At 38.2% G+C, this 9,622-nt stretch overlaps 1 protein-coding gene across 1 annotated transcript; it reads left to right on the forward strand.

The window, feature by feature from the left end:
• Positions 1-1,886: 1,886 nt before the first annotated feature.
• On the forward strand, positions 1,887-9,278 carry LOC111244475 (uncharacterized). Its single transcript, XM_022791658.2, has 6 exons — positions 1,887-2,742; positions 4,622-4,861; positions 6,153-6,386; positions 7,439-7,596; positions 7,814-7,921; positions 8,831-9,278. Exons 1-6 carry the CDS (start codon positions 2,715-2,717, stop codon positions 9,116-9,118), a joined length of 1,056 nt encoding a protein of 351 aa, XP_022647393.1. The 5' UTR covers positions 1,887-2,714; the 3' UTR covers positions 9,119-9,278.
• The last annotated feature ends 344 nt before the right edge of the window (positions 9,279-9,622 follow it).

Genomic DNA, 9,622 nt, shown 5'->3' on the forward strand with positions numbered 1-9,622 from the left:
TCTTGGTTTCTCTGGTTAAGATGCAACATTTTGAGGATAAGTCTGCCATCGCTAAATTTTCCCACATACATATTGTACTTAGCCAAGAGATTCCTAATGGATGCAGAATAAATTGCCTGAGCTAGATCTCTATATCTCAGATTGTGCTAAATCGAAATTTTAATCAAATCATATACTACTTTTTAGTAAGATTCCTAAGACTCTTCCGTCAAGTGGAACCTTTTATTATAAGTATAATATCAAACCTGCCAATATTTGTCCATCGAGTGAAAAAAAAAAAGGTGTTCATAATGGAAAGTATTCCTTATGGTACCCTTTTTTCTACCAATAAAGTGTAGGATGTATACTGTTTGAACTTTTCACAACAGCAGACGAAATAGCATACGAGGAACGTATCGTAAGCATCCTAGTATCTGTGATTTCCTTCCTAAAGATGGTCTACATCATGCCTTCTCTAGCTATGCCAATCGTATAGATACACCGTAAGTCAATGGTGTTGCATGAATTATGAGTATCATCATAATCACAATCTTTATTGCACGATTTATTTATATATGCTGTTGTTGTTGTCTTCTACCCATTTTATAGTGCATTCTAAAGACATTCACCGATTTCATCTCATTTCAACTTCTGAGTCAATGGACTTCAGTTCTTCTAAAAAGAGTCCTTAAAAGCCAAGTTCAATAGAGACGTTAGTTCAGCGGTTTGCGTTTATTTCTTACAGTGTATTACTAATAATGTACGCTCGTTCTCATTAATCAAATACATCTCCGCCAGTAAAATACTGATTACCAAAAATAGGCTACGAAGGATGCCAACGGTCAAGATTCTTTTGCGTACCCTTCCCGAGACAGGTACCTTTTATGGTCACCTAGATTGTCAAGGCCCCTCCATACTTTTCACCAGTCTGTATATCTATTACACTTTTGAACCATCTATGTTCAACGAATGCGTGGTTGAAATTATTGTATGCTAATGAGCAAAACGGTCTTGTAAGGAAAATAACGAGAGTTTTCCCATACTGTAACAGTAGATCTACCGTAAGTTGTTACTAGGAGACAATTTGGTCAGACGTGGACTTCTTTCGTCTGCAAGAACCTTCCTCGTAACATCATACGGCCCACGCTCTTCGAATTATTTCTAAAGCGGCAGATTAGGAGCTACTGAGGTTGACACAGATATTAGGCCACTTTCCACACAAGTTCTTGGCTTAATAATAGAAAAAATTTCACATGTAGATGAACATACTTTGATTATGTTATTAAAATATTTCAGATACTCTGTTTACATTATAAACTCTACGGATAATTGTAGATCTGTTAAGGCCAGATCTGGTACATGAACGAATAGGAAAAAAAACCTCTATACTATTCATTTGTGTACGAAAGACGCAAGGAACAGAAAATCTCATTTTTATGGCTTGAAGCATACTGCTCTGACATTAGAAAAATGTGTAACTACATATTGCTATCTACGCTATTAATGATCCACATACTAATTTCAACTGAAAAATGAATTCTTATCTACCTTGCATGTATTATAAGAACCCATATAATTTTTTGCAACGCATTACAACTCAGCACTAGGGCCCTTAACAATAGCACAATACTATAAACATGAAAAATTAGAAAACTCATATCGTGCACACTTTTTGAAGGATACATCGCGTCCCGCAGTGGAACACGCAAGTAAAAATCATATTGTACATTTATCTTCAAGTTAAAGTTGTTAAGTAAGCTACCCATACGAATATGCATCAAGAAGTTGATGGAGATGTACAATTTATTAAAATTTAAAGCAGGACGAATATTCTCTATGTACGTTGAATTATCATACAATTTTCAATTACTTCACGATGGAAATTGTTATTTTCTATTCTTGCGCACGGATTTCGACACTCCTTCGATATTTTATGCCGTACAATAAGCTCAGCCGTACACTACGTTCGAACGTATAGAGCGCTAACATCTCCGAACGCAAAAACAATCTTGGGTCGCCGTATCACGGCGCCATCGAAGCCGCAATTGTCTCTTCCCGATTAGCAGCGATTCGCCGGGCCTCTCTGTGATTTCGGGTTCCCTTACATCTCTGGTCAAAGCTAAGCATTGCCCTCCATCCTAATATGGATGTGAAGGTAAAGATGATTCAAACAAAGATCAAGAATTAAAGCATTACGGCTGAAAGAATGACAACGTCTAAATGGAGGACAGAGTGAGAGAAAAGTAGCAACTTTCGGTGTTGTTCATTCTTCAAGACGATCAATGAGCGCTAAAACCTAGCAAGCATCCTTTCCTGTGCGTCTATTCGCGATAAACAGCGGCGGCACGGTACCTGATGATCTGATGATTTGTGCAGTGGGCACAAGCGGCACCCAACAGTGAACGCATATGGAGATGCTTCCTAACTAAAGTGATTCGGATAAATCAAGACGTAGCCAGACTGCACTAACGACCGCACTGAGCGTTTATTGTGCGATCCCCACCCTGTCATAAAATAACCAGGCTTGTGTGTTCTTTGTTATAGCTTTCCATTTAGGTTGGGCGTTGCCTGATCTCCGGTTGACGATATACCGAATGATAGCTGTGGAAGTTTTCATACATGAAAATATTAAAAATCTCATTACTTCAAAAAATCAATTCCTGGAACTGAAGAACCAGAAGATAGCCTGAAAGCAGCTCGATAGCTTGCTCAGTGATCGTTTGTTAGATCGTGCAATGGAAGACCTGGATCCGACAGAAGACGGTATGTCACAACTTTGGTTTCGAAGGTGCAAGAAACATATTCCAATTCAATAAAGTAGGTCACTTCGAAAGAGTAGACGATTCTTACTTTTCCAGGGGTTCAGTACTTTAATAGCAGGCGAAAGCCTTTTCTTCGGTCTCCAGTGTAGTTTCTCCATGAGCACACTCTCAAAATCAACCCTATTTGGGTACAGTATCGAGGATTTGCCCCTACTTGGGATCTAGCCGCAATAGGAATTGCTTGACGTATCTAGGGCTTCTTCAACAGGTCTACGAAACAGCTTGGTAACCATATAAGGAGCACATTTACATCATAGCCCTTGGTATTCATAGCTTTCGGTAATGATAATTTTTTCAACACCCAAATTTGAACCACTGATAGCCGCATACTTGTTTTGTTTACGGTTACCATGACAGAGCACTCAAAGAGATGCACGTTAACCATTCGGATGACCGCCCCCAGCAACAGACGCCGTTTATGGCTACGAGAATAAATAATCTTTTCAATATAACATTCAGGACCTATTTCTGTAGTAGATATAGACGGCAGAGAAAATCGGGGTAAGCTCAGCAACAGGAAGTTACGCAGAACTACTGGCAAGTCTGCACACGACCCCAAAAAGGCCTATGAAATAAATTAATTTCGCCCTTAAACGTACCGTAAAGGTAATATGATACATTTCTGCTGAATGTTCCCCAGTACTAGGACTTCTTTTTGTGACCAGGCCACAAACTCCTATTGGCTAATACTACCTGCTGCATGGTGGGATCCAGTCGAAGATTATGTCACTGATTTTAATTGAGATACTACTAGAAAATGAACATTTTGTTTGTAGGTAGCACAACATATTATCTATTGTGACACCATATACTTCTTCGATATTCCGGTAGATTCTTTGAAAGGCGGTCATCTCTTTTTCTATCACAATCTATCAGCGTATGTTGAATCTATCTTCATATATCATTTAACGTTTATTGTTTTTCTACTAGATTAATTGTTTGTTAAAAAGCTGATTTGCGTATTGTTTTTCGCTAAACAAGGATAGTCTGAAAAACTTCCAGCCTCAGCAACAAAATGACACTATTGGTAAAAAATGTTGAAATACAAAGGCGGCATTTTTAAAAAAATATTTTTGAAAAAAATAATCGTAAAGCCGTCTGTAGATTATTGCATTTGAAAGCCAATACATGTGGGTAGCAGCTTAATTAGCGATGAACATATGGTACAACTGAAAATTACATCGGAAAAGTTCACCAAACGGTAGATGACTACCAAATTAGGTTTAGAGGAACCGTTCAGGCTGCGAGCATTTTGAATGAATGGGTTTGTCATATACCTTCTGAAGGTGTAAATATGAAAAAAACTAATTGCGCATCGGGTGCCGCGTTTTTACATTTAGGATCAAATACACGACAGACTGAGCATACCCAAAGCCTTGCTAAACTAGATTAAAGTTTTGCCGTTAATAACCATAGGTAATACATGTATGCTAGCAAACGCGTATGTACTAACCAGAATATTATGTTGACAAATAAAAAAGCGTTTAAGTCTTTTCTGTGTTAGGTTAAAAACGTTCCAGGCCGCCTTTGTCAATAATTGGCGGTTCATGGCCACAAACTGCACCAAGCTTAAGGCATCAGATATAGGCTTTGACTTGGCTTGATCTATGCCGCCTAATAAATTTGCTCCTTTTGTTTGAATATTTCACTATTGGCTATTTGTGATAACTATCGAAATATAATTTTCTGGCTTGGTTTGGATTCAAGTGGAAGTGGAGTTATACCATTGCCTATTGATGAAGTTTTTGATAGGGATGAATGTTTTAAAGCTCTGCAACAATATAATGCGTCGTATTTTTTTGGTTTGTTTCTAAACACAGACGAGTTCTGGGAAAGTAACAGTTCGCATTGGTGTGGATGGTCATGTCGCTACACGGTCGCTCCTGCTTTAGCCGTTGGAGCTGTCGTAAACGCAGCCCTAGCTTGCGTACTCGCCCGCCGAAAGCTTCCCCTTTCTGCAAACGAACTATTTATGCTCGCTATCGTACTCAACGAACTTGCCTATACGGTGGCCTTCCTCTGCGACTATTATCTCTTTGGCCAATTCATGCAGACGTACAGTATGTCCACATGCTATACATTTTATTAACTCACAACTTGCTTGTGCTATATATGTATATATGTGTTTGTATACATAGTAAGGCACCGAGATCTGGTCGGCTGTCCGTTGTAACCTCGTTCCGCCGCTGAAAAAAGCCTATTCTATCTAGAGCAAAAAAGTGAATCTGTCGTGGTGGAAAGAACGCATAGTCTTTGCATAATAAGCTACTATTCCATCCTCTCACTTTCCACGTATCCTTCAAAAACTATCTTTCATCCCGAAATCGACAATCTATTGCTCGTTTTCGTGAGGTTTCTGAAAGATCCAAGAAAAGATTTGCATGGGGCAAATCAGTAAATCTTCTATAGATTTTATAAACTTGGAAGATTTCATTTTCCAAAAATTTCCTGCATTTTTTTTTAATATAACATGTATTTGAGCAACACTTTTCACAAGTTTCCACCTAGTACCTTGCGAGTTTATGGCTACTGTGAAAATGTCATTTACGGATTGAGAAACAAACATTATGAAAATTATCAGTGAATGTTTTAGGTTCCAAACTGAAGCTGCGACCGCGGTGAGTGGTGTTATATTGAATAAGCGTCACCGTCACGGATTGCAGCTCCAGCACATATGACAATGCTGTTTACCTGTTTGCTGAAATACCTGTTTTGAGTTAAATACGACTTTATAAACGAAGCATAAAAAAATCCTGTTTTAGGTGTCCCATTCTATATATATATATATATATATATATATATATGTATACATACATACGACTATCAAGGTAAAATCAGACTAAAATAACATGGTGCTGCTGTATTACTAAAATAATTATTTTACAATAACAAATTAATTATATATGAATTAACATTTTAGCACAAAAAAAAGGTGAATAACAGGACTGCTGATTTTTAAAAATATAATCTTTAGAATATATCAACTACATGAGGGTTAATTTATCACTCACCTTTTTTTTTTTTGTAATCAATAAACCCATAATTCTGAGCTTGAAATAACGGGGTCGGAAGGGGTAAAGGGTTTCAAGAAATCGAAGGTGTTGCGTTACCTAGACAACTAAACAAGAAAAAGTGTCTTCATGAATCTTTTAAACTTGAAATACCAGTAGTAAAGCAAGAACGCTTGGTTTTTGTCCCCTCACTGTAGAGGGATATCTCTTAGCTTTCATTTATTATATATAGGATAGTATTTCATGTTATGCTTGATTAAGTTCTTCATAAGATTCAAGAATAGGTAATGGCTACATCTTGTTGTATTGTTTTTGCACGCATCGTGTGACGCGAGCCCAGGTGGCCTGCACGATCCGATTTGGTTTTGTCGGCTTCGTTTCCTAATCTATGAGTCGTCGAAGGTAGCGTCACTCGGATTACCGGCGCTGTTCGCTCTGCACGAGGCAGTTACGCATCAGCGTTCCGCCTCGACGTCTCCATTGGTCGCCTTTCTGTTCCGGCATCGAGTGTCACTTGTTGTCGATTTTATTATAATATGCGCTGTGCTTGCAACACCTATCTTCTTCGTACTCGGTGCGTATTCCTAGAAAGTCAACGAACACTATCTTTATACGTGTAATTAAGTGCTTCTGAGTGATTGTTAAATTAGATCTCTGTATTTAGAAAACTTTTCTAAGTCACGATCACCTTACGTTAATTGAACGTTTTACTATAATTTGAATTAGTTTCGTTTAGTGTTGTATGTCATGCCTTAATCAGATCAATATTTTTAACCGTCCGTTGTTTAACCAGGGTCGTACAACTAGGTTGATCATATATCGTTTCAACGTATAGTTACGTTCTCACATTGCCCACATAGTGGGTACCTAGATTAACAAATATTTTTCTCCTATATATACTAGTTTTTTCTTAATATTTTGCGTTTTTTATAGCTTTCCATAATATGACTAAATACATGTAGCCTGTACGAATTCAATAATAAAAATAAGTCTTTTTGTTGTTATTATTATTATTATATAAGAAATTTATTTAATGCTCGAGAATGAACAGCTCCTCCATGAAGCGGTAGAAATATGTACACACTCTCTGCGACGACCGTTGAAATTACACTAAACGTTCTCGTTTCGGAACAGTCTTGTTCCCTGTAATTTTGACATGTCAACCAGCCGACCCTTATTCTATTCCAGCTTTTGTTCCGACTGCTACAAGTATGTAGGGCAGTCCTGACGTATTTTATTGAAGCTTCAATGAAGATTTGATTACAGCGGGGTAGAAATAATCAAACTAGGTCCCTTGTAGAAGTAATTTCTACCAGATAATGTATTAGAGTGTTCTCTGCGTATGCATTTCTTACGAGAGGAAAAAAGTTTGGCATTACGATTATTACATAAAGCTGAGCTGGCAAATTGAAATACAGCTCCGTAAAAGTAAAGATAGAGATGCGCTTTTATTATTTCAAATGTATCCCCAGTTAGTTTCACTCAACACGCAGTAGAACGCTCGAAGCTTTGTTACCTAGTCACCGACAACGATTCTACGGCCTGCCCTGGCGAACCTGCAAGCTTTGCCGCTCGGCATTGGCAGACACAAACTGTTACCTAACTACCGGCTTATACTGTCAACAGGTCAGCGGCATCCTTCAGAAAGTTGCTCTTTTTTGTTCTTCAAAGCAGAGGAAAGGGCGATCTCTATTATTGGGATGATCTGCACTAAGATTCGTTTTGGTCTTCTGATCGTCTCACTTCTCACCCTCTGGATCGTTGCTATCTACCTTTACGTCAAGGTATATTCAATTTCAATTCCTTTCTTAAAATGTCACCATTGAACTGGATGAAAAGTCAAGAAATAGACGCACGAGATAATGTCGATGAACGACATTTATTAGCCGATCATTGTCTCGTCATGCGTTAACGCATCTGGAGCTCAATCTCGACATATTTTAAAAAAACAATTTTTTAAACGGTCAGTACTAAAGAAATACTTTGATTGGCCACATTTAGGCAACGATATCGGCATCGGTTCCTGCGCGTCTCATAAGTTTCTGGTCTGAACAGAAACTTGTCAACTGTCTCACCATCAAGAATACACTTTTTGTCATGCCATTTGCCGTACGTTTTTTTATCGCATTATAATTTATCTTGTGCTGTTGACATAACAATGCAGCTTATGCTTATATTACAAAGGCATTGTCAATAAACATTTTATTATTATTTTTTAGTCGAAACGAATATATATATCCAAAGGAGGAAGTTGCCTTTATTTTGACTATTTTCTTTTGATCTCTGAGCGTCTATTTCAAAAGCAAGGTAAACTGATACTTAATTAGAAGTCTCATTTTATTAATTTCAATACGTTTCCTAATGAAATTATGTACTCCTATATTCTGTGGCAGTACTTTTTTAATTCGAGCACATCATAGCCTATGTGCGTATAGACTAGCGTAGGGACAGGACTGACTAACCGGCTAGAATCAGCTCTAGGCAATGCACGAGTATTTCTTTCGAGCCTTTTTATCATGTATGACACGCTTGTGTAAAAAAAACGTCGATAGGTAGAAAGTAGGTAACTGCTTATCCCGAAACAGTTGTTTTTTGTCAGATTTCAACAAGTACGTTTACGTTTTGTCAACAGTGAGCGAACAACGGACGAGTGTACTTTGTTATTGCGATTTCGATCGTAGCCCTATCCTCATTAAGGATCTCCAGTAGCCGTTGTTGACAGCATTCAACGATTGCCTTTAGTTCTAATGTTTACAATATGCAGCATTCTTCATATCACGCCAAGTAGAAATAAAATTGTCGTAGATGACAGACTCTTCTTTGAGTTCTGTTTGTCAATGATTCTGTTAACACTTTTACGTAGACAAACAGCTGGCGGAACTTTATTCAGGCGTACTAACTACTTAGTAGTCACAGAGCTGTCTATATGTGGCCAGCCAATTATATACCACTCCCTGATAACTAACGCTTTCTAGCTTGACATTATAATGTTACCTTTTTTTGTACGTTTTACACCAGGTAATGATTGAAATACGGATGTTGCATATTAATGTTCCTTATTGGGTGGAGGACATTTGTGATATGGCTCTCTTGCTAAACTTCATCGCAAGTGCCCCAATTTTCCTGATTATTCAGCCCGAGTTGAGGTTTTGGTGCAAATGGCGATGCTGCGCGTGTGCCCCAATCAGTAGGGCTTTGACAAATCTAGCAACTGGCAGTCGCAGAAAACTGTACCAGGATCAACAGCAGCAGCAGCAGCAGCAGCAACCGACTGCCGGAAACGAGGTAGAACGTGCCAACATTTGAGGCTCTATTGTAGTAAAATACTAGGACAAGCAGGAATCGTGCTCGACCTAGACCAGCTGCGACTTTGGCCAGCTTCATATGGGAATGACAAATCAATTGCGCATCTATATCAATCTTCAAAAGAACTTTAAAAAGACTAATAAAGGATCAACAACGCGCAGTATTCATCTTTTGTATATATCTATATATTGTAGAAGGCTTGAAGCGCTATTAGTGAAATATTTTTCTATTTTCAATCTTAATAACAACTTGGTTCCTATCGTTCAGAAGCTTTTATTTGTCGTAAATGAGGATGTCGAGTGATCGATCGAATGGAAAAATCAGCAAAAACGTTGTGTTTAGTTTCGACTAAAGCTTTTAGTCTGTTCAATGGCATTGGAGCAGACGATAAGTTGTCATGGCAGTGATAGTGTGTATTCGTTGTGGTAGCCGATGATTGCTTTACAATCTACAGTTGTCCACAGGTCACGTACGAATTCTAGTCGTCGGTTTCCTTACGGTCCT

The sequence above is a fragment of the Varroa destructor genome, unplaced genomic scaffold (assembly GCF_002443255.2).
Source record: "Varroa destructor unplaced genomic scaffold, Vdes_3.0 BEIS01000002.1, whole genome shotgun sequence".
NCBI lineage: Eukaryota > Metazoa > Arthropoda > Arachnida > Mesostigmata > Varroidae > Varroa > Varroa destructor.